This window comes from Caretta caretta, chromosome 6 (genome assembly GCF_965140235.1).
Source record: "Caretta caretta isolate rCarCar2 chromosome 6, rCarCar1.hap1, whole genome shotgun sequence".
Lineage (NCBI taxonomy): Eukaryota > Metazoa > Chordata > Testudines > Cheloniidae > Caretta > Caretta caretta.
The window spans coordinates 93,592,292-93,619,112 of NC_134211.1; the positions used below are offsets into that span (position 1 = coordinate 93,592,292).

Consider the following 26,821-nt stretch of genomic DNA (forward strand, 5'->3'; position numbering starts at 1 on the left):
TATCTAGTCCAAGAATAGTGAAGGAAACCTCAAATGGCAAGTCCTGGATAGTAGTCTGGACTTCATAGTGAAGACCAGAAAACTGCAGCCAGGATGATCTACACATGACCCCTGCAGAGGCCATGGTTCTACGTGCAGAGTCTGCTGCGTCCAGCCCCCCCTGCAGCGAAGTTCCCTCACAGGATAAGTCTGCCCTCACAGACCAGGGAAGAGAACTCCTGCCTAGCGTTCTCTGGAAGGAGCTCCTTTAACTTTTGCATGGAACCTCACAAATTTGCACAAACGAAGTCCCAACAAAGCTTGTTAGTTAGCAATATGTAGCTCCAAACACCCTGTCGAATGAATCTTTCTGCCAAATAAGTCCAGCCTTCTGGCATCTTTTGATTTGGAGGTGGCAGCCTGGTATCCCTGTCATTCTCTCTCATTAGCTGCTGTGACAACTAATGAGCCCAAAGGTGGGTGAATATACTCAAACCCTTGGGAGGGTACATAGTACTTTCTTTCCACCTTTTTAGAGGTTCAAGGCAAAGAGGATAGACTCTGCCCCCAAAGCCTTTATTGGCTCTAATATCACCTTGTTAATTGGCAGAGATACTGTGGAGGGCCCCACCGATGATAAAAGGACAACTCGAGGGCTCCCTGACCTCTTTGACCTGTGCACCTAAGCCTGCAACAACGCTTTTCAATAACTCCTGACAAACCTTAAAATCATCAAGAGGAGGAGAAGTTGTGCCAGATCAAATGCCCTCATCTGAAGAGGAAGCCAAGACCGGGGGGGATAGAATCTCGTCTACCAGCTGTTGCTCTGGATCTGGAACCTCCTCTTCATGCTTGATACCAGTCTTGGTGCTGGCCTCTTGAAACAGAGCCACTCTGTGTGTAGACTCAGCCTTTCTAGAGGAGTGCACTGAGTATGCACAGTGTTGGGAAGGTCTGGAAGCTGGGGGAAACCCTCAAGAGTTCCAAAATGGCCACTGAACCAGGGCAGGGTCCAATTGTCAGGTCCCATTCAAGGGTCACAGCAGTAGGTGGAAAGAAAGGATCTCTGCAGAGACCGGCATGTCCTGCTTCAGCACTGTGATATATTAAATCCCCCTCTGAGTTAGACAATGAGAATTCCCTTCCTTTGACCATGGTGGGGCTGATCCAGTCAGTGCCAGGGGCCTACTGGTGGATGGAGCAACACCATCAAAGCCCACTTCCCCTTGGGGCTTATCTGTGAAGAAGGCAACTGGAGTACAAGAGGTTGAATTGCTGGCAAAAGTGGCAGTGGTGCCAAGGGACCAGACTCCTGTAAGGAAGGAGTCAAAAGCACTGAGAGGCAGAGCGGGTTTCTTACTGCTGCAAATGCCTCTAGGTAGGAGGCACATAGATGGCCTCTTGTTGCGGTGCTGAGGAAGTTGGCAGTGCTACTTCCAACACCGCACTCAACAGTTCTCCTTGTGGAGCCAGAGCTGACTGTGCTGATTTAGGCATCAAGTTGGAGGAGGATGCTGAGGTTTCAGGTGCACTCTACTTGACTCCTCCTTGACCATCTTACCAAACTTAGAGGGTGGAGACTTTCCCCTGGCCAGTGCCTCTGTGGAAGCATTGTATTTCTTCCTCGGTATGAGTGAGGGAGAACAGTGCCAGGATCCTGCTAAAGCTGGAGGTGCACCGCTTTCTGAAACCGCAGCACTCAGCACCGAGTCAGGAACTGCCTTCATCAACAGGAATTTCAGCCTAACCTCCTTATCCTTCTTCACCCTAGGTTTGAACCCCCTGCAAGCCTGGCACCAGTCCCTCATATGTGCTTCTCCCAAGCACTTTAGGCAGCTGTTGTGCAGGTCACTCATGGGCATAGGCCTGGAGCCAGAAACACATGGCTTGAAATCTGATGACCAGGGCATACCTCAGCGTCATACATAGAAAAAACCCCTGAACAGGGAAAACAAGAAGTCAAAAAATTTTTTTTAAAAAATATCTATAGTACTGTTAAAACTTACTTTCATAACATTACTAAGACTAGACTTACATTACATTCAAAAAGGCTGAGAGAAATAACAGTTCTGGTAGAAAACAGAGTTCCAATGACTGTTAGGGGTGGTAAGAAGGAACTGACGGGCTAAAGGCAGTTCTTCCCTTTATAACTACATACCACCCAACAGATACCACTGAGGGAAAAAGTTTCTGACAGCCATGCACTGGGTGCACTGATACTAAGAGTGGAATGCATATATGCAATCATTCAAAGAACAACCAGGAAACACAAAATTTGGATTTCAGAAATGCTAGAAACCAAAGTCCCCATCTTTACAATATTCAACAGCAATTGCAGTGACCTGGAAGTAGAATTGAAGTGATTCCAGGTGATCAGAGATTCAGCCCAGAAATATAATCTTTTATATATAACGTGCAAATCTACAGAACTGCAGTATTTCTATTCCTTTCATTTCAGGTCTCCTCTACCAATAAGTAAAGAAACTCATTTGGCAGATTTATGAAAACAATTACTAAATGCCCTTTGGAAGGTTCTTCTAATACTGCCTAGGATGTCAGCAGCACACCTGTGTGATTAGGAGACTGTTTCCTATAAAGTTCTTGTTCTCTGATTCAAAATCTTATCTCTGTTATTTATAGTGATATTCACTCTTGATCTATGTGTATTACATGCTAGCCCATCAATAATCTCAAGCCACCTTGCTAGCAAACAGATTCAACTTCTCCTCAGTCAATTGGTCACCTTTTCTTCCCCTGTCATGACCCTTTTACACTGCAGAGGAAAAGGTTTGTTTCATGCAGTATAAAAGCTATTTTTAATCATGAGAAGCTTAATCCTATTAAAAGATACTGGATAAGACTGCTTGCAAAGTAAAAAGCAAGGGTTAGAAGTTACCAGTCATCTCTTTGAACCATTAAGCTGAGGCACAGAAATGAAAGCTTACAGTATGCTCACATGCCAGGGTTGGCAGGCTCATGAGAGATTTCCAAGTATGTGTGTACTCACATTATGTGGGTCATAGGCTTTAGAAGAAGGGTAAAAGGAAAATAGCACATTTTTCAAGAATCCAGTCTAAAAGCCTTTAGATATAAACCAAAACTGCTTAAAACAAAACATGTCGTGGCTTTTCTTATAACCCTATAGAAAGAAGCATGCCTGTGGACTATAAACTTACCTTGTTTTACTCCAAAAGAATTGATAAAAGAGAAAAGGCAATCCAGGACCAAAGGGTCATATTTTCAGCAGGCTTCCATCATTTCACCCACAAATGCACTTGTTTTGCTGGGTGCTCAGAATTTGGGTGTGCTCAAATTTAGTGAGCACAATTAAGGGAGAAATGCTGTAAATTTGGCTCTACAAATATCTATCGCTTATTGATGCTAAGTACCATAACTGCCAATAAAAGGGCCAATAAAAAGGCTAAAATCTGATACTCTTCAGAAATATGGTGACACTTCACACTGGAAATCCCCTACTGTTACGCAGCAAGAGATTGCCAAAGACCTTCAGCTGAAAAAATTCATTACCATCTATTGGCTTGAAAGGCCAGTCACCACGCTGGAAATATCAATATACCTATCAGAGAAATGTTACAGATTTTTAACTTTTTCTTTTTCTCTCTCTCAACCCCTTTTTAACTGCAATTTTCAAATACCATTTTTAGTGACCAAAACCAGCTTAATATTATTTTATCCAATAATATCCAACAGATGAAGTTACCTTTGTTTCTGCTAACCAGCGATGAGGGTCATTCTTTAACCCAGGTGTAAGTGATATTGCCTGGAAAAAAAATTTAGACACAGAGGGAAATTTTTTCTTATTTACTGAACAAAATGAGCACACTAATTCAAAAAATCATGACTAAAGATCAGTATTGGAAGGTTTATTCCTAAATATTTTAAAGAGCTGTTAATTTTATATCGGTCACATTAAAGGATAAGGAATGCAGTGCCATCAGTATAATTCTTGTTTAAAATGCAACTCAGGTACATAGTAATTCTGTTATTTTTCCTGCTTTATCCATATGATCACTACAACACTATGTGATTAGAACATCCTCAAAATGCTTAAATGTTTTATTATTAGATTGCAGTTTACTGTATCAACAACCATGCATATTTGGAGTTGGGAAGGAATTCTCCTCCAAGGCAGATTGGAAGAGGCCCTGGGGTTTTTTTTGCCTTTTTCTGTAGCATGGGGCACAGGTCACTTGCCGGAGGATTCTCTGCACCTTGAAGTCTTTAAACCATGATTTGAGGACTTCAATAGCTCAGACATAGGTGAGAGGTTTATTGCAGGAGTGGGTGGGTGAGATTCTGTGGCCTAAATTGTGGTCAGACTAGATGATCATAATAGTCCCTTCTGACCTTAATAGCTATGAGTTTATGAGTCTAAGATATATATTCTGGGTGCCCCTTTGTGAAAATTATGTTTAATTTACAGGGAAATGCAATTTACAACTATTGATCTGAATCACATGTTAAAATGCCTGTTGAAGGGTTAAAATCCATTGCTGATGTAATAACCTGGTATATGGATTTGTGTACAGACCCAAAGTCCAGAGTTTGGTCAAGAGGTCAGAGGCCTAGCAAATAGTGATTAGCTAAGAGAAAGCAGAATAACCAAAGATAACCTTGTTTTTGTTAAGATATGCCTGGTCAGCAAAACGCCAGATGTTGGGGCAATAATTGTGTCTTATTCAAAGTTGCAAACAGAACAAAGAAGCCCTGTTTCTGTTCCGTTAGTTTCTTCTGTAGGGAGATGTTCTTCCCACACATCCAACCTTGAGTTTATGAAAGGTTCAAGCATGTCAGTATAAGATATGGCCTCCTCCCACCTCCCTTTCCCAGGAACCAATACCTGCCTTAAAACCCAAATAAGCAACTTGAAAGACAATCTTTATTGCCATATACTTTCACTGCTTCTTTGCTTTTACCCCTAGATATGTATCTGTTGGACAAAGGAGCTACTTCATTCCTATGGACCCCAAACTGAATCCAACATATATTCTATACTAATACATTTATTAAAGTACTAATTAAATGCTAAATGTTAATTTGTTAACTTGAGACCATGGGCAGAGACATTATGTAACCTTTTGACCATTGGCTACTGTGCTATCATGCCTTGCAGCTAAACCTATCCGGGGGTGTGGGACTGCCTACCCCATCACTTTCCCTGCCCATGGAAAATATTGATTGACAGTGTCTCTGAGCCTAATAAGCGAGGTGACACTCCGTCAGCACTGTACGTAATAAACTCCTATGTTTGATCTCTACATTTATGTCCTTCACTTGTTTGTTTCTCTGTTTGTTTTTTAAAAAGACTAGGTTCAGAGTCATCCAACCTCATTTCCTCCAGACTGTATGGCACCACATCGTGTAGCACAGAAGTAGTACAGGCTATTCTTACTTGTGATTTCACTGTTAGCAATTTGGCTTTTCTTCTGGAATAGAACATGAGATTTTGACTGCTTTATTTAATTACACTTTTCTCGCTTTATCAAAGAGAGAGAGAAATGTACAGTGGGCACCAATAAAAACTCAATATTTGCTATTCTATTGTGATGATGGTATCTTCCATTCCAGCTATAAGAAAATACCATACTTACTTCAGGTATTTGAGATTGATGATTTCAAGTTCTTACATATCCCTTCTTGAATATTAAGGTAATAAAATTACTAATTAAGACAGAAGATAAATCTGTACTGTATATTTCATTAGCAAATCATACATCAGATGGTCTGCCAGGCCTCTCTTCCACCAATCCCTTTTAAAGCCAACTACACCACAAATTAAAATGTGTTAAAAAGGAATTATTATACCTAATCTCTATATTTTTTATTTAATGAATCTATTCCTTTTAGTGGGTTGTTTTTCATTACTTCTTTTTAAAGAAGTAGAAGAAAAATCTGTGTTTTGCACAGATCTGTATTTTTAATGGAAGTCTAGTTAAGTTCAATGTCCATTTAACATCTGATATATCCTCTTTTGTAGAGAACAAACCTGTATCATGCCTTATATATCCTGCTCTTTTCCATCTCAAAGTGGTATGACTTTATTTATTGTTTAATTTACAATACTTGTTGGACTGGGATACTTTTATCTGATATTCATGCAAAAAGGCCTTTTGGGGTCTTCTTTCGTGCAAGTCAAGTTATGTTTTTGTAAGAAATCTATTCCTTTAACACTATTAAGTGGGTTCTACTACTGATGCCAAAATGAAAAGATCACAAGCAGTACTTCTTGTACTGATTTGTATATTGAGAAAGTCAAAATACTTAAGGGTTTTGGGGGTTTTTTTTGCAGAGGAAGCAGAGGGGAATTCATGTGGCAGCAAAAGACTGCTTGAAAAAAAAATCCCACCTGTTTATTTGGAATTCTTTAAGTTAAAACTCCACTTTGGGACAACTAGCAAATCTGGTCAGATTTTTGCTTTCAGGAGAATTCAATGGATGAAGACTAGAGATTCTCTAGCTTCCTCCAATAGCACCATTATCTTCCTCTTAAACCCTCACAAGACAACAAGATTGCAGTGATACTCGTAGAAGAAAAGGACTTGAGTTAAACCTTTCCAGAGCCCTTGACAGAACCCATAGTGCTGGGGAGAGGAGCATCACTGAAGTCCAATGAGAGCCATGTTTTCCCTACTTCTCCCAAGGCCAACTGTACTGCCTCCATACAACACCTCTACTCAGTACCCATGGGAAGAGAGCAAGAAATTATTTTGCTGTAATAAAAATGATGTCCCCTTCATGGGCTAAAGCAAAGGTCAAGTGGCTCAAATATGTTTTAAACTTGCCAATGGCATGCAACTTAAGGGGTTTGATGAAACTGGATGAGCCAGGAGAAGCTGACATGCAAACTTTTCTTTTAAAATGAAAACAAAACCTCCATACTTTGGCATTACTTTTAAATTCCAAGTTAACTGTAATTTCTAGGAACCATGTAAATTTAAACAATAATTCCATCTGTGCTGCTCAGTAGACTTTAGAAATCAAAACTTGGGAGTTCAGAAAAGGAGGAAAGTTAGGAAATTTGCTCTTTATTATATGGTGAAACATTTAAACAGATCGATGTCTGTCTGCCAGGATGTCACACTCAGTTCATTACTCCAGAGTCTGAATAGCATTAAAATATTTAGAGAAATTTCCATGTTGAAAAAATGTCTATTTTCCCTTTTTTTAAGAAAGTACACTACAGCAGTAGCAACATTTACACTCTTCAAAAACCATAGTGTTAAGTGATAAAAGAATGTGTGTTAAAGTATAAAGCATATAACTATCTCCATTCTCCATTTTTGTAATACTAGAAAATATGACTTTTAAATTTGAAACACATTGTTCACAAGAATAAACATAAGACATTTTTTCTGTTGTACTACCAATCTTATTAAACAAACAGAATTTTTAAAATAAAAAATTAGTTTGAATTTAAGAAAGAATACTTTATTAAACTGAGTTTCTGAATCTTTGTTCAGAAACTATAGATTTTTTACCAAAGATTATCTTCATTATTTGCTAGAGCAGCATGCTGAGGTCTATTAATAAATACCCTAGGGGTTGAAATATACTGACACTTTCTCTTTTAACCACTTGTCATATGAGAGAGACGAGACACAATATGAATTACCGGTATGACCCACAATTTTAAGATTTGAACATCGTTTCCAAGCAAAACAGTAAGGAAGTTAATGTTCAGTGTCAAACAATGAGCCAATGTGATGCAGTTTGCGACTAGGGACGTCATTTCACATCAACCACTAATAATCGGAAACCATTATTTATGAAGAAAAAGACTGGCAACTGAAAATAACTTCTGGTGATGCACGGGAGGGGGCTTATGTTATCTCTTTATAAGATACACAGCAACATGCGTTACTCCACAATTCCATAATACGCTTAATACCATATTTTCTTAAATAGTGTCACCTGTCATATTTGAAATATTTTACTTAAGAAACTATCTGTAGCAAATATGTGAATACAAGCAGTCATGCATAAAAATTCCCTTATAGTTATCCATTAGGTAGCAAACTAAAAATCTAAGGCAGATTGAAAACTAATAATTACTTTGAATTTCTCCACAGAGTCCCTGGAAAGGATTTCACAAGCTGCATCAATTTCACTTCCTATCATGGTGAGAATGGATTCTTGTTCTGTCTCTAGACAACGCAGCTGATCCCTAAACTGTAATCTGGACTCCTCCATCCTCCTCAAATGATCTTCTTCACTGCTTATCTGTTTATCCTGGGGCAAAAGAATGAAACAACAATAAAAAAAAAAGATTTACTATTAAATTAATATAACTCCAGTATCCTTTTTTTTTTTTTTTTTTTTAAAGATTGTGCTTTCAGAATGCAATGGGGCATTTCCCCAGATAGCTCTCAGAACTTTATTAAAAAAAACATAAAAGGATAACTTTCATAGTAAATAGGCAGGAAATGTGAAGATTTTTAGCAAATAAAGCAGCTTGCCTTAATGACCTATGTCCTTGGCAAGTTATTGCCATATTAGATGGGAGACTTGAAATAATTTAACCAAATAATTAGGAAAAATGGGGAAAAATACTTTCATGCTAAAACACATTTCTGTTAACAGACCATAGCAAATCTGCCTTTCAATATGCAGTTTGAGCATATAAAGCTCACTAAACCTTCTAAGTCAAGGGAGCATATAGAATGTGGCAAATTATTATGACCAATAAATTGGTATTTTCTTGCACCCAATCCAGAAAAATAACAGCTACTGCCAATTCAATTTCAGCAAAACCCGTGAGAGGAAGCAAGGGGAGTTGTTCACACACTATGTTTAACAGGGATTCCCGTAATCTCAGGCAACCTCTAAACAGAATATCCACATATATACACAGGACTTATATGTAGTATGCAGTATACACACATATGTTCATGTATTACACTACACATTATACTTTCAGAATTAAAAAAATGACAACAGTTTTATGAAATTAAGATGAGCTAACAAATTTGACAGGTGTCCCGCAGAGAAGCCTGACTTTTTGTAATATAGAAATACCCAAATTAAACAAACAGCAGCTACTTTAAATCAAAATCATCACAAGGATTTTACTATGCAGAGTTACTAGTCTTTGTGTATTACATACTACCAGCACAGCAGTGTTGATTGTACTGTTATGATCTATGTTACTATGAATGCAGGTAATAGGGTTGCATTATTTAGCTTTATAATATCAGTACCCTCTGCCACCTCAGTATAGAGTGAATATGGAACATCACACTACACTCCAAAAAATCCAACCTGTTTAAAGAAATGACTCCTTAATTTGAAATTTTACTTTACATTTCCTTTATCTATTTGTTTTTGATCAAGCAGCCAGCAGTTCCCCATCTTCTAATATCTTCAGGGACTAAAGGGGAAGGAAGTAGTCATGGTTAACTGGGATATGCATGAAGGGAAAAGGAAAAGGACAAAGATTGTTCAGAGATTTCTATTATCTCATCCTCACCTTCAAAATTAACCAAGCTATTTATGTATATATATGCCATACCTCTTTACACTGAAATTTACACTCAGATGGAGAAAAGGTAGAAAATTAATAAATATTTCTTCAAGAATTATAGAAAAAATGGCTTTCACTAAAGAAAAAGACACAAGGTGCTTTACTTTATGTATTTGCGCGTCACATTTCTGAAGATGTATAATGATGACAATTAATATTAGCTGTGGAGTTCTTGCAATATTTGGCTTACTCCAAATGCAGAGTATAGAGGATCCAATACACAAATACCAGCAATATTAATTGCATCATCTTATCTGGATTTATAATTGTCAAAATCAAGAGTGTTACTATTAATAAATCACCCTTTTCCTCCTATACAAACACTTTCAGAGAACTCCAGCCATGCGGGAGGGGAGGAACTATGAGTTGCAGTAAATGTTGTGGGTGATTCAGAAAGTGATACTCTTACCTGTACTGAATCAATGCCCTAGTCAGGTGTCAGGATACACTGTGTAGTTGTTCAAGCCACAGTCTTTCAAGGTGAGATATGAAATAATATGTAGCACTTATATTAGTATTTTCCACCTTTGAAACACCCTATGCATGTGAGCTACATAATCAACGAATCCAACAACCTAACCATGCATGGTCATTAAAGAGATCTTACGGCATTTTTATTTTTTTGTGTGAAAGTAGAAATGTTACCTCTGGTGCCTTTGCATTTTACCTATTTAATTTCTCCTGCAGTTTCAACTGGATACAGTACTTTACACTTCTTGCTGTGATGCTGTGCACTGTTAAACAGGTGTCTTGTGCTTCTCCACGCATAGACTGCATTTCAGTGCTGGACGAAATAATTCCCATATTTTATGGAATACCACTTTGGGATCCTTCTGGATAAATGGTGCTACTAAAATATAAGCAGCTACTGCACATGTGCAGCAGGATATTTATCACATTACAGTATCAAGGAAAAATAATATATTTCCTTTTCAAAAGACTCAGTGCTGATAAAAATAGATGTCATAGTGGCTGTAAAAATGTTATCTCATTTTTAAGCATGACAGCATAATAGTCTTATTAAAATGAGAGCCAGTTATAATGAAAAGACAATGATATAATAATAGAGGGCATTCTAGCTCTCCCTTTCCTCTTTTTGTCCCCCTAGTAATCCTGCACTAGGACCCAGCAGGACACACTGGGTCCCAGTGCCTCACCACCAGTCCAATTTCCCAAAAGCCCACATAAAGCAGGAAATTCATGGACAAATCCTTTTGAAAAAAGTCTCTGGAAGCAGCCTTCACAAAGTCAATGGTTTGGTGATGTTGCAATTACTTATCCAAATTGAACTCACTGATTCTTGTCTGGTGGGAATGGGGAGACAGATAATATAAAACAGATGAGCAAAAGATATTACTTTAAAAAAATTAGACCAGGTTTAAATAGACTTTTTCCCCAAAAATCAAGTAGATGGGATTTAAAATATCAAAGAAAGAACAATGGTCCAAAATTAATAAAATAAGCCCCAATCCTCCAAAGAGATCTCCTTAGGCAGATCTATACACCTGTTCCGAGTCTCACTGGAGTCCTAAGGTATAAGATTTTGAACAGACTCTTTCTCTTGGTTGGAATGAAACCAAAATAAAAAGCAAGGCACTGATAGTGAGGTATGGGGTCTGTCAACTAAGGCATGATCCTGCAATTGGATCTTCCCAGGTGGGCCCTCTGAGTCCCATTAACATGAAACATAATAAAGACAATTTAGAGACAATTTAAAAGACAAGAAGTGGGGGAGGAAAGGATATACTGGAAGACTAAGATAGTGTGGTAATCCACAGAACTGCAGTTGGTCACAACTGACACCCTTCTTGGTCTTTCGCTTTAGTCATAAGGAACTCAAAATGAAACAAAATCTAGCCCAAACACTCTGTCCAGGCTTGATTACTCAGTCCACTGCCTTAGTCTCTCTCTGGAAAGCCACTTGCATACACAGCCTTATCTCAAGTTGGGGTAAGCAACTGCCTCAATGTTTAACCAGAAGACACTTAACCCTTTCCCAGCAGGATCAACGCCAGCAAGCAAGGAGGGATGTTTCAGCCCATTACACTAATTTTAGCCTGTCTGGAGTAGAGTGTAAGAATTACTTCTCATGTCTTCCTTACAACGCTCCTGCTAATATCATTCTGGGATGTGTTTTGCTTTGTTTGCAATAGTGTTACACCATAGACTCATATTTAGCTTGTGACCCACTATGACCCCCAGATCCCTTCCCACAGTACTCCTTCCTAGGCAGTCATTTCTCATTTTGTATGAGTGCAACTGATTGTTCCTTCCTAAGCGCAGTACTTTGCATCTGTCTGTATTGAATTCCATCCTATTTTCTTCAGACCATTTCTCTAGATCATTTTGATTTTTAATCCTATCCTCCAAAGCATTTGCAACCCCTCCCAACTTGGTATCATCTGCAAACTTTGTAAGTGTACATACTCTCTATGCCATTACCTACTTCATTAATGAAGATATTGAACAGAACTGGATCACTGTGGGACCCCACTCGACACGCCCTTGCAGCTTGACTGTGAACCACTGATAACTACTCTCTGGGAACAGTTTTCCAACCAGTTATGCACCTCCCTTATAGTAGCTCCATCTAAGTTGTATTTCCCTAGTTTGTTTATGAGACAGTCATGCAAGATAGTATCAAAAGCCTTACTAAAGTCAAGATATACCACATCTACCATTTGTTACCCTGTCAAAGAAAGCTATTCGGTTGGTTTGACACTATTTGTTCTTGACAAATCCATGCTGACTGTTACTTATCACCTTATTATCTTCTAGGTATTTGCAAATTGATTACTTAATTATTTGCTCCATTACCTTTCCAGTACTGAAGTTAAGGTGACTGACTGTAATTCCTCAGGTTGTCCTTATTTCCCTTTTTACAGATGGGCACTATAATTGCCCTTTTCCATTCCTCTGGAATCTCTCCAGTATTCCATGACTTTTCAAAGATAATCGCTAATGGCTCAAATACCTCTTCAGTCACCTCCTTGAGTGTGTTTCATCAGGCCCTGGTGACTTCAAGACATCTATCTTTTCTAAGTTTTTTTTTTTAACTTTTTATGCAGCAACTTAAATGTAGCTTTAACTTGTATGTAGCAACCAAGAGTTATCCAATGATTATTCAATGGCCAGTGTGTTGTGAGTCGTAGTATAAGAGGTTAAGTGTCTACATCACAAAAAGCATAGTCTTTACAGGTGGTACTCTGTTGGCGGTCCCAATAGAGTCCAAGAACTCAATGAGTATGAAAACTCAACAACCCCATTATCCCTAGAATGATCTGATCTCTCCAGATTAGGTTTTAGGCATGATACTGAAGTAGAAGGGACAGATGTTTGCACAATTCTTATCCAAAAGATTGAATGCAAACTCAGAGTGTATGACTCTTCATACAGAGTGTATGATCTAATTGTTTTCTGTAGAAAATACACTTGCACTTACAAGTGTTGCCATTTACACTGACTTTTAAGTAAAAGTAGTAAGCTTGTAGGTTTGAGTCAACCCTGTAGGTGCACGAAGTGCAATTTGCATTCTCTGCACTCACAAAGGGAAGTTGTGCCAAAATGAAGTTCAACCCAGGGGAAGAACAGGCGGCAGCACAGTCTCCGCCATTGGCCAGGGTTCCACCAAAGTAAGTGCAACTTTAATTTATAGCTAAGATTCCTTTTGGTGGCTGCTTCTAGGAGCGTGCTGAACCAGTACATCTTCTAGATACCTTGGCCTTGCTCTCTCCTTAATTCTCATCCACTATCTGGACAGCATCAGAACAGCTCCCACCTCCACTGTAACAAGGTGGGGTGTTTTTTGTTGTTGTTTTATATTGTTTTTGGGGAAGGTTCCTGCCCCCCCCCCCCAGCGGCTGTCACAGCCGCAATCCCCAACTTTCACAGCAAACTTTCTACCGTACAAGACAACAGAACTCAGGCAGTGAACCAAACTCAAAGTCTGTTGAATTAGAACCAAAGAAAGAAAATCACAATCACTTAACACATCATTTTATGCTTAATTACCAAGGTATGTTTTCAACTGGTGACATCTTCCACTTGAAAAGTGCCTCCTCCCAGTCACATGAGAGCTTAGCTCAGAGCACAATTTTTATACTGATGGAAGAGGCTATGAGAGCTTAAAAATTATTAAAAAGGCAGAATTATTTTTCCCCTAAACCTAATTACAGTGTTATTAAAAAAAACAAAACAATTGCTCTGTTATACAGTTCACATAATAGCCATGAATGCATAGGGTGCAATTTTTCATTTGCTCATAAGAAAATAATTATTAGAGAACATGATGGGCTGTAACAACAACATTTTAGCCTGTTAAACAGCATGCTATGAAATCCAGTTCAAGTCAAACTTCTCTAGGTGATTGATGTTTTAAAGTATAAGCCAAATTCTTTTCCAAGTGAAGTCAACTTCATTGCAGATTTCAATGAAGCCGAATCAGACCACGGATCTACGTTAAATTGCACACATTTTTTAATTTACTTTTATTTTTTCCAGTGAAATGTTATTAGGAAATACACATTTAATTTTTGTAAAAACCATGGGCAGCAGTTGGACACAATCACATTTCACATATTTCAGTGCAGCACAAGGAAATCCAACTTCAGAAGAAAAGTATAATCAATGACAACAGGTAAGGGGTAAAAAGGATCAAAACTACTTAGTTTGTTTGAGAGGAAGTCCAAAAAAACAGAGAGATATTTACATCAACTTAGGAAATATTGACCATATTTGGAGGTAGAGCGGATTAACTTTGCTTGGCCAAATGTTTAATGAAATATAGTATTAAAAGGATATTAGAAGCAGCCTTCTGGCTTGGAGACAAAAGGCTATTATAGGGTGAGGTTACTTGCTTGCCCTAGCCTCTGCCCCCATAAGAACACAAGAATGGCCATACTGGGTCAGACCAAAGGTCCACCCAGCCTAGTATCCTGTCTACTGACAGTGGCCAATGTCAGGTGCCCCAGAAGGAGTGAAACTAACAGGTAATGATCAAGTGATCTCTCTCCTGCCATTCATCTCCATCCTCTGACAAACAGAGGCTAGGGACACCATTCCTTACCCAATGACTACAAGACTGTAATCCTTTTTTGGCCTTTGAAGACGTGAGGGTGTCCTCTGAGGCAGCATAAGGGGACACTGACACCTACAAAACACCTTCACCATCCAGAAGGTGGCAGGGGCTCTCTCACAACACTGACCACACCTGAATCGTATCCTATTGTCTTTCCGAGACCAGCCCTCGAAAGAAGGAGAGGTGAAAGGTTCTCACCATCAGCTCAACTGAGCCTGAAGTCTACAACTGAGAGAGAAAAAACCAGACTCCTCCTTTGATACAAAAAGCTACAAGTTCATTCTATCATCAATAGAAATACCAACAAACATTAACATAGCTCCAAACTAAGACCAATCACAAGAGCTAAAGACTTTGGAGAAGAAGGAGGCATGAAAATCCTTCTGTATAGCAATTCGAGGATGCTCAAATCACTCCAATGCCTCTGTGTGTGTGTGTCTCTAACTGTTCCGCATAGACAGTAAAACCCTAAATCTGTTATCTAAATAGTAAGACACATCTGTGTTAAACTAGTGCCATTCTAAAATAGGGATAAGCATGGGACTCTGGAAATTATTTTATATCTGTGTCAAACTGCCAGAAAGATGGGGATATAGACTAGATAAAGAAAAGCTTGGTGTGATTTTTGTGAATAGTGAAGCTTAATGGAAGGAAGCAGCCAAAAGAAAGAAGTTACCAGGAAATCATTTTAAGAGCTGTACTTCCTTAAAACCAAGGCAAGGAATAGCCTCTGTCTTTAACAGACTCTTAGCTAAATTGCTTAAATCAAAGGAAACAGCTTCTCCTCTTAACCTTCTTGTACAATGTTAAGACAACTGTTTTCCTTAACTAGTTCATAGTAATTTATTTAATTACTTATTGTAGTAATTGGTAAGCCAGATGAATTGAACCATTGCCTTTTTGATTATATTTCGATTATAACCTTGATTTGACTTGCATCTTTATACATTAGGTTAGAAAAACTATAAATTAGCTAGTAACATATTTCACTTATTTGTTTTACAACAGCTTGCTTAATCTTTTAATACATTTATAAAAGATAAACCAGTTCAGTGTATCTCTCAAAACTTCAACACAAAGTAACTTATGAAGAAGAAAAAGGTGGAATAATTAAAAATTTCTGAACCCATCCTACCATTTTAAAAACTTAAAACACCACCCTATTTTTCCTACATCAGTACAACAGTTTTGCTTCTGAAAACATGGCTTGAAATCCTGCTTCAAGTTGTAAGTGAAAGTCTATTTGGTGGGACGAATAATTGTCCACACACAAAAAAAGTGCACAAATTGAATCAATGTCAGCAGTGATCAGGAGAGGCCCAGGTCTGAAATAGAAAGAAGAATGCAAACCAAGACTGATGCAAATTGACAAAGCTATTTGGAGAATCCTACAGAGTACTAGCCTGTACAGTGCCTGGACTCTAGCCGATTTTGTCATACTTTAATTTCATGAGCATTCACAAACAAAAAAAGGGTTCTTTGTTCCCCCCTTTTCCAACTCCTTCCTCCCCACCCCCGTTGATGTGTATCCCCATTTTGCTGAGACATAGTTTGGTGGGACTGAATGTCCAAAAAAGAACTACTAGTGAAAAGCAAGAATGGCACATGTACTGGCAAGAATCTGTTGGAGATATTCACTCACATTTCAAAGCTAAATGCAAATTTAAGATAAATGTATGGATTCATTTATTTTTGATGGCATGATTTAAGACCTGAGCTGAAGTTTTCATAATTACTTTAAATCTATTTACCAAATGAAAATATTAACTGTTCTCATTTATACCCACTGATTTCTGTTGCATAGCAATATCTAAACTAAAAATTCACATATCAAATAAACTATACATTTTGCTAGTTAATGGCAGTAACTTTTATCTGGTTACCTCTATTCTAGACTAGATTACTTCAATCTTCCCCTCTTCTAACCACCCCAATTCCCACCTTGCTTCTCTATAGTCTGTCCAAAATCCATGGAAGTCTTCTGCAAACCCACTGCAAACCTGTTACCGCTCTTGCCTACTTTTCAAACCCTCCATTGACTCCCCTTTTTCCTTCCATATCATGTTTAAGATATTGGTTCCCATTCTCAAGACACTGTATAGCTCTGCTCTAGACTACATCTCTGCTCTACTTTCTCTCTACTACCTGCCCCTCACTCTGCCTACAGCTCACACCTAACCACTTCCTTTAACTCTCTCCCACTGACATTTCCATTACTTCTTCCACGCTGTCGTTTATGCACAGAATTCAGGCACACATATACTATTCCGACAGGGAAAATGGATACATTAGACCAGGGGTCTATAAACTCAATTTACCTTAGGGCCAGTGCCAGTCCTCAAATTCTCCCAGAGGGCCAATAATGTCACTGAAGATGGTGTTCAGAAAAGAAAACATTTATATTGTATTTTTTATTTCGAATTTCTTAGAAATAATAAAACTGCCATACAACTTTATACAATTCTTTGCCTGCCAGAGAGTTTTTAGTGTTTGCCAGATACCGGGTAACGCTTCAGTTCTGTCAGTTTGTTGATGTTTGGCCTCAGTGACTGAACAGTTGAAACCTTCAGGATTGCAGCAAGGTGTGCATCAAATAGTTGTGTTTGGTATTTTGACTTGTTTTTATTCATTGTGGGGAAAAGTGATGCTGCCTCCATGGCTGACTCTGCCCGGCGACTATGTAAATTTTGTCTAGAATTCATGAGATTTATTAATGGTTTGAAAAATTTAAAAACATTATTTTATAAAGTGAAATGACAGTCTAACGAGGACAAAGACTGAATGCAGCAGTCTAGAAATAATCTAGATTCAGATTATATCACACATTCTTAAATCTGTATAATATATTAATAAAGAGATACATATTAGACACATGAGCTGAACGGAAAATTGTCCACAATGAGAAGTTAAAAGTCCAAGAATCAGCTTCAGAAATGAGATATCAGAACTAATGCTACAGCATATTCAAGCAAATGAAAGTAAAGTGAAGGACTACATGGGAAAATGAGAGCTTCTCCAATAACTCCACAAATCAATAATGACAATACACAATTTTTTAAAAAGCTTATTTATTTGTTGTGGCAAAATGGCCAATGTTGGTATGGTGGATCCCACGCTTTTCTTGGCGGGGGTCTAGGATGACACCCCTTGCCCCTGCTATTGGGGCACCAAGGGCCCCGCTAGTGGCCCAGGAAGGTGGTAGAGGAGGGAAGCAGGGAAGGGGTCTGGGTTTGCTCCTCACTCTGAGCCCCAGCCCCTCTCAACCACTGTAGGTTTCTTACTCTCTTCCACTTGGGCAGGGTTACTCTTGGTCCTTGACACTGGAGAAGGGAGTTTCCCTGCCCTGCTAGAGCAGGGTCTTCCTTCCTCCGGTTCTCTGGTCTTTCAATTGTCAGCAACACAACTCCAAACTCCAGTCCTCTCTCCTTCCTCGCACACCCTGTCTGCCTGAAGCAGGGGTTTTTATTAGGTTCCTGACAGGGCCTTAATTGACTACAGGTGCTCCAATTAACCTATAGCAACCCTCTCTAGTCTATAGGGAACCACGTCTTAATTAGCCTAGGGTTTATATATTTCCCCTCTACCACTCTCCCACTACTCCCTAGCCCTGCTGTACCACATATCTCCCCCGCCCTCAACACCCCGGGGTTGGGCTACTTGGGCGAGAGACCGGGGTGTCGTGACAGGCCATCCACGTTGCCATGTTGGCTTCCGGCATTATGCTGTATCCGGAAGTAGAAAGGTTGTAGACATAGAATCTAGTCACTCATGCATTCCTCTCCTTGTTTGTGTGCATCCATTGGAGTGGGGAGTGGTCCATCACAAGAGTGAACCGGCGCCCAAGTAGGTAGTACTGTAAAATCTCCATGGCCCATTTAAACGCTAGGCATTCCTTTTCTACTATGGCATACTGTTGCTCCCGGGGCAGGAGCTTCTGGATGAAGTAAAGGATCGGGTGCTTCTCCTCCCCTGCCATCTGTGAAAGGATGGACCCAAGTCCTACCTCCGAGGCGTCTGTTTGTAGGATTAATTCTTTCTTGAAATCTGGGGCTATGAGCACTGGATCATTGCAAAAGGCCATCCTTAGATCTGTGAAAGCTTCTTCCATTGCCTTGGTCCACTTAACTATCTCCGGGCCCCAAGCTCTTATCAGGTCCTTCAGAGGCACTGCCCTCGTGGCAAAGTGCGGGATGAACCAGCATTAGTATCTCACGATCCCTAAGAACACTCTGACTTGCTTCTTGCGAATCCAGCAGGGCCATTCCTGTATTGCCTCCACTTTGTTACATTGGGGTTTCACCAGGCCCCTTCCGACTACATACCCAAGGTATCTGGCCTCAGCTAGCCCTATTGCACATTTGGATAGGTTAGTGGTGAGGCCAGCATGTCTAAGAGCATCTAGTACCACTTCCATTTTCCCCAGCCGCATCTCCCAGTCAGGGCTATGGATTACCACATTGTCTAAATAGGCAGCAGCATACTTGGCATGGGGTCGAAGTAATCTGTCCATCAATTGCTGGAAAGTCGCGGGGGCCCCATGGAGCCCGAAAGGGAGGATGGTATATTGGAAGAGGCTGTCGGGTGTACAGAAAGCGTTTTTTTCCTTGGTGTCCTCAGCAACGGGGATCTGCCAGTAGCCCTTTGTCAAGTCCAAGGTGGTCAAGAATCGGGCCTTGCCTAACTGATCTACCAGCTCATCGATACGTGGTATCAGGTAGGCACCAAATTAGGATACCTCGTTTAACTTCCAGAAGTCATTACAAAACCTCAGGGTGCCGTCAGGCTTGGGGACCAACACAATAGGGTTGGACCACAGGCTGTGGGATTTCTCAATCATCCCAAGTTCCAGCATCTTCCTTACTTCTGCCCTAAGTTCTTCTCTTTTTGCCTCTGGTATGCGATATAGTTTTATTGTCACCCTTGCTCCAGGACAGGTGATGATGTGGTGCTGGATCAGTGTTGTACGGCCTGGTTTTGTGAAGAACACGTCTTGGTTCCTCTGGATCATCTCAACGACCTCTGTTTGTTGTTCTGGGGCCAATTCGGAGGATAGCCTTACCTGCCCTAGTGGGCCATCTGCCTGGGGTGGAGCCGGCAGGACAGCCAGGCACGTCTCCCACTGGAGCCACAGTTTCAGTAAGTTGACATGGTAGATCTGCTCTGGCCTTCAGCACTCTGGCCGCTTCATCTTCCCAATGGCTTTCACGATCTCATAGGGTCCATACCTGCTGGCCAGGAGTTTGAGTTCTGTTGCTGGTACCAGCATCAGCACCCGTTATCCTGGTTGAAATTTCCGTGTTTTTGCCCAGCGGTTGTAATAGGTTCACTGGGCCTGTTGTGCTTTCTCCAAATGCTTTCGTAGTATGGGGGTCACTTGGGCTATTTGTTCTCTCATCTGAGCCACATGTGCAATGACGTTCTTCCCCGGGTTGGGTTGTTCCTCCTATTCCTCCTTTGCAATGTCTAATATACCACGTGGGTGGCATCCATACAGTAGCTCGAAGGGGGAGAATCCAGTAGCTGCCTGCAGAACATCTTGTTTCACAATCAGGTACGGTAGGAGGGCATCCCAGTCTTTTCCGTCTTGGGTCACCACCTTTCGGATCATGCTCGTGTGTGGTTAAATCGCTCAACCAGACCATCTTTTTGGGGATGATAGACGGAGGTCCGCAAGGCTTGGATGCAGAGCAGGGTACATTAGTCTTTCATTACTCTCGATATGAAGGGAGTCCCTTGGTCTGTCAGGATCTCCTTAGGCATGCCTACCCTAGCAAAAACCTGGACTTGTTCTTTTGCAATCACCTTGGACAAGGGGTTTCTTAGAGGAATGGCTTTGGGGTACCATGTAGCCTAGTCCAGGATGACAAGTATGCTTGTATGTTTACACAAAGTAAAACTATTTCCCCATGTTTATTCCCCTGCCGCCCCACTGTTCCTCACATGTTCTTGTCAACTGCTGGAAATGGCCCCACCTTGATTATCACTACAAAAGGTTCTCCCACCCCCGACCGCTCTCCTGCTGGTAATAGCTCACCTTACCTGATCACTCTTGTTACAGTCTGTATGGTAATACCCATTGTTTCATGTTCTCTGTGTAGACAAATCTCCCGACTGTATTTTCCACTGAATGCATCCAATGAAGTGAGCTGTAGCTCATGAAAGCTTATGCTCAAATAAAGTTGTTAGTCTCTAAGGTGCCACGAGTACTCCTTTTCTTTTTTTAAGTATGCTTCGGTAGCTCCGGGCCGATCTTTCTAGTGGGCTCACTAGATCCATGGCTATCCTTTCAAAAGGGACTTCAATTACAGGCAAGGGTACCAACGGGGCCCTGAACTGAGGTTGGGGGCTATGCAGCTGGCACTCTGGGCAGGAGGTGCAATAGTGCTGGACTTCTGCCCTTACCCCCAGCCAGTAGAACCTCCTTAGGACTCTATCCAGGGTCTTATCTGCTCCTAAATGTCCCCCGAACAAACGACTGTGAGCTAACTCTAATACGGCCCTTGTGTACTGCCGAGGCACCAAGAGCTGTTCTACCATCTCCCCCCGTATTGGCACTACCCAGTACAACACAGATACTGTTTGATTATATAGTATAGCCCTGGGCCTCTGGTTTTCCCTTCTACTGGCACGCCATTTACCTCTACTACCTCCTCCCTCACATTCCCATACAGTGGCTCATAGGCTTGGTCCTCCCTAAAACACTCATGTGCAGGACCGATCTGGCCTGATTCTATTGGATCGGTCTCCCCTCCTTCTCTTGGGGTGCTTCCGTTCTTGCTGGGGGCAGTCTCTGGCTACCTTGCGGTTTCCTTGATGGGGCCTCCTCCTATCTGCCTGAAGCAGGGTTTTTTTATTAGGTTCCTGGCAGGGCCTTTATTGACTACAGTTGCTCCAATTAACTTGTAGCAACCCTCCCTAGTCTACAGGGAACTACGCCTTAATTAGCCTAGGGTTTATATATTTCCCCTCTCCCACTGCTCCCTGGCCCTCCTGTATCACATTGTCTATAAAGATGTGTGTGAGAGCCTGAATTAAGACATAGAGGAATTCTATAGCATTTATCAGCCTTACTCAAAATGGAGACTTAGAGATTTGTAATTATCACATATTGGACAATGTTAAAAAATTTTAGTAGAAGCTAATGCGGGATGGAAAAGATGACCTAAAATTGATTCCAGACAAATACACTTGTGGTAACATTTGCTCATTGCTTTTACATGCTGTTTTGACTGTACGGAACTGTGTGAAAGGGACAAGTAGTACAGTCCAGCCCAAAGGAAAAAAGCCCAAAGACCTTGGCTTTCATGTTCTTGCTGGGTGGGGAGGGGGGTCAATGGTTCATTTATTTTTCTTTCTTCCTTTTTGCTAGTGAACTTTTTTTTCATTCCTACAGTTTTGACTAGACTATGGTAAAATTCATCTAACGAGAGTTAGACAACTCTTGATCACAGTGAACTCGATTCTGATTCTGTAGTGAAGTGAATGTCCTGTACACAGAAAAGGACATTTGACACACTGATATTTTTTTAACATTGTAAAAGGATTAGCAATCCTGAACAGCTGGTCAGATTTGATCCAAAGAACACAGCAGTAAGGATAAAAATCAACTTTTTCCCCCTGGGAAATCTTTTGGGTTGGTAAAGGTCAATTTGGAGTTCTCATGTTTTCTTTTTCTTTCTTTCTTTCTTTCTTTCTTAATTACGTCCATGTGGCAAACAGAGTTGTGTCTGTCATTAACATTTGCAGTCCAAACAAACCTTGCCATAACAAGATTTGAAAGTTACTCGCATGAAACAATAAGACATGAGACTTGTAAGCCAATGATTTTAGCATCATTTTAGTTGCATAATGGGCTGGAGACTATTCGAAATCCTAAGTAATTTCCTGTGGGATGCTACTTTATTTCCTTTTAACTTTTTGTGAATCTTAATATATGAGATTAACTTTTATGTCATAAAAATTAGGAACAAAGTCTTCCATTTACAATTTTGTCATTAGAACATAATATTAATTTAAGTTCTGACAAAGTACTTGGCACTGGTCAAGATAAATTCAATCACCATCTGTGCAACGAAATCTCTCTTTGAAGATACAGTGTCCTGGAATGAGAACGAGAACAAGGAGAGAAATCTCTCTCATGGTATACCAACAGCATTGACTGGAATATACTTGTTGCTGAAGAATACATTAAAAAGCCATGATAGTGTGAAGAGGAAATTGGAAGCCAAAATGGAGAAATCAGAAGACAATGTAATAAAAGACTTTAGAAGCTGAAGACTGACAATTATGTGTTTGAAAAAGAACTCTGGAAAGTACAGAAAAAACTTCATAGACTTACAAGAGAATGGTGATAAAATGTTAAAACAGTCCAAACGCATGTGAATATTTAATAGTATACATGCACAAACTAAACATTAACCTGTTGTTGACGGTGGTCAGGAGTACTTCTGGATTTACAATGCCAGTTCAACAGAGAAACCGCAGAACAGGAAGATAAATATGTCCTGCTTTCCATTCAATATCATTCAGATACACCAAAAGAGAAAACAATCAGATTCTTTGAGGAGGAAAAAGTTGTACACAACCACAAAGAATCCAGGAAGTCAATTTATGGTTTAATCTTATGTCCACCCAGAAACTGAAGCTTCTGTAAAATTTGACAATGTCTGTTAAACGTCATTTCTTCAAGCGCTGTTTTAGTTTTTGTTTTGAGCACATGACACCTGTGATCCTTAAGCTACACTGGCTATCTACTGGTTTCCTGGTTGTGTTTAACTTTGGTCTCAGGCCATTTAGGGCTTTACTTACCTCAGAGATCACCTTGCCCCCCATGAGATACTGATATGTTTGTACTCCGCAGGGGAGCCTGAGCTGGACTTCTGCTGGTAACTCTGGCACAGCATTCTCTGTTAGATCCTCAAACCTTGAGAATTCCTTCCATCCTTTGGCCCATAACAGTCAAAGTTAATTAGATTCAGGGAGAACTTCAAGGCCCATCTTTTCTTCCTGGCTCATGAAAACTGGGAGACCAGTGAGCCTGGCTAGTGCGACGTAACTATGATGGGTGTTTGGTTGAGGGTTTATGTTTTGTATATTTTTGCTATGGTTGGTGTATTGTGCTCTGAAGCAGTTGAGGAAGTCTATTACTTACATGCTACATTTTTAAAGACAGCCAAGGACACTCAGAACTTAGGATGAGTGGTCATTTGTTGTTGAAGTGTAAATCGATAGAAACTAACACTGTGTCTTCAGTGCAGTACTGTTGTAGCTGTGTTGGTCGCAGGATATTAAAGATATAAGGCAGGTGAGGTAATACCTTTTATTGAACCAACTTCTGCTGATGAGAGACAACCTTTCAAACTTACACAGAGCTTGTCAAAAAAAACTTGAAGAGTTCTGTGTAAGCTCGAAAGGTTGTCTCTCTCATCAACAGACATTGGGCTAATAAAAGATATTACCTCACCTGCCTTGCCTCTCACAGTGTCTTCAAGTCATAGTAGTCCATAAGAAACTTCTGAAAAAGCCTACAGCACCCTAACATCTTTTCAGAGACTAGAGAACAAGTTATTTTTTGAATGTCATCATCATAAAATGATGATCAGTGACAAAGATCTGCAGGACTAATAGTTCTCTCCATATCAGTCTCAACATGCCCTGATTCTAATCTTCAGCTCTTGATGTAGAACCTAGCAATGAAATTTAAATATCCTCACTGAGAAGCCACTTTACAATGTCTACCAGGAACTAGTTCATCACCAAACAATTTACATTCACTTGACTTAAGTAATATTTAAAAATATTTAAAAATCCCAGAAGAAAGAAGCATAGAATAATCTACTTCAACGCTAACCCAGTATCAAGAACATAATTTTGCCTTGAAACAAAGTGATCATCCTTGTGTTTAACCTATGAACTGCATCTGAAAAAAGTTTTAAAATTAAATTAACATTTACAAGCCTACAGTTGGTATTTGACTTCTTACTGAAAAGAGACACCATTTGTAAGAATAGTTTTATGGTAGACCAGTGTAATAAATGGCAAATCCATTTCAAAATTGTGTGTGTGGTGCTCTCTCACCTTTGCAAGTTAGGATTCAGTTTCATTGGCAGAACTGTGTGGCTATGTCTACATTGTTATTAAACACCCAAGGCTGGCCTGTGTCATCTGAGTCAGGCTCAGACCGTAGAGCTATAATACTGCAGTGTAGAGCTCTGGAACCTCGCGAGGTGGGGAGAGGTCTCAGAGCCTGGGCTCCAGCCCAAGCCTGGATGTCTATACTGCAGTTTTATAGACCCACAGCCTGAGCCCTGCAAGCCTGAGTCTGTTGACATGGGCCAGCTGCAGGTGTTTAACTGGAGACATACACTATGTAGCCTAAAACTGAAACAACAGGGGATGCAGCAGGTCAGAATTCAGGCAGATCAAAAGAGCTGAATCAAGAACACTTGCACAGGACTAGCTCACGTTATGCTTCGTAATATTGCCCAGAATTACGAATCCCTTATTTCCTTCATCAGGAAAACTTTATACAATATTTTAATAAAATAAAACCTTGTCAGTCCAAAAAATAAAAAGCTATCAATTTTATTTGGGAAAATGAAAAATATTTAATTCAGAAAAAATCTATTTGATCACATTTTCTTCCTCACCTTTATTGTTTTGGACAATTGCGTGAAAAAAATAGTTACTACCCTGGCTCTAAAATTGTTGTTCTTTGAGATGTGTTGCTCACATCCATCCTACTTCAGGTATGTATGCACCCAGTGCACTAGTGTTGAAAATTTCTCTCTTAATGGTATCTACCATGATGGCACATCTGCCCTTTGCTGCGTCATGCTGCTATGCAATAGTATAAAGGATGGTGCCACCCTGATCCCACTCAGTTCTTTCTTACTAGAAACTAACACTGACTTTTATTATGTGTATTAGGATAGTGCTTAGGGGCCGCAGTCTTGGCCCTGGACACCATTATATTAGGCACTATAAAAAAAAAACTTATGAAAAAGATAGAAAAAAAAAGTCCCCATTCCGAAGATCTTACAATCTAAATATAAGATAACAGATGGATACAGACAGGCAGATGGGAAAGTGCAAGGAAACAAGGAGACAACATTGGTCAACAGAATAGTCTGTGGTCTCATCACACCATCAATCTAATCATTGTCAAGTTTTTTTTAGTTTTCTTGACAAACAAGAGTTTTAAGGAGGAATCAGGAGGACGAGGAGGAATTCGTTTTATGGAGGTTTATAGAGAGCGCCTTCCAAGCATGAGGGGCATATGGGAGAAACCCAGAAGGTGCTTGTTTGAAAATTTAGCAAGTGGTCAGCTGGCATCAAGGGCTGACTAGAGAGTGGAGCTGACTTTTCGATACTGAATGGGAGATAATAAGTGGGGTGTGGATAGACCATGAAGGGCCTTGAAAGTGAAGACAGGTAGCTTAAGTTTGATATGCTAGAGAACAAGGACTCAGTGGAGGGATGCAAAAGGAGGGGTGACATGGTCAAAATAGACTCTTCATGTACTTAAGCACATATTTCAGTGCATTGCAGAACTGGAGCCTTATTTTTAAAGACTGCTTTCTCCTATGTCCTCTTCAGATTTTTGCTGTTAATACTTTAACCTTCAGTACATCTTTAACCTTCTACAGCTCAAATGTGGGACATGATACAGAGCCAAAACCCCAAATGAAAGATACAAAAATAAAAGAAGGCCAAAAGTGATTCAAGATAAGTTTCTTTAGCATAACTTGAAGCCTTTTCTGACTCTCAAACATCAACTCCAGTTTGCTAAACTGAACACAAGTCTACACATTAATGTAGGTGTAAATCTAAATGCTGTTGCAAAAGTTGTTAACAAAATTGTAATTTATTCTTATTTAGATTATTACAAACTTGCCTCCATCTTTACTGAATTTTAGGAGATACCTGCAATTACTTTCATATACATTATTTTTATCTTCTTTATTATGATAGTGTATAAGAACCAACCAAGAATGGGGCCCTACAGTCCTAGGCACTATACAAACACGGTAGTAGGAAATCCCTTCTCTGAAGATATTACAACCTAAATACACATGATGTTTGGAGAATCAGATAAGTAACCAAAACTGTAATTTTGTGAGTTCTCTCATTAAATGAAATGTTCAAGCTAAGGAAAATACCACCTCCTCAGTCATACAAGTCCACACGTGTTTACACAGGCTTTGAAATACAGCTTTAACTTC

The 26,821-nt window shown here is 40.0% G+C and overlaps 1 protein-coding gene across 10 annotated transcripts in view; it reads right to left on the reverse strand.

Moving 5' to 3' along the window:
- The window catches only part of CEP128 (centrosomal protein 128), a 444,758-nt gene that overhangs the window by 260,746 nt on the left and 157,191 nt on the right, over positions 1 to 26,821 (reverse strand). For all 10 annotated transcript variants that reach the window (XM_048853234.2, XM_048853235.2, XM_075129813.1 and 7 more), the window contains 2 exons: positions 8,053 to 8,229; positions 3,701 to 3,760 (listed from right to left, as the gene is read on the reverse strand). In XM_048853234.2, the coding sequence (XP_048709191.1) occupies positions 3,701 to 3,760; positions 8,053 to 8,229 (237 nt within the window). The remainder of the gene's footprint in view (positions 1 to 3,700; positions 3,761 to 8,052; positions 8,230 to 26,821) is intronic.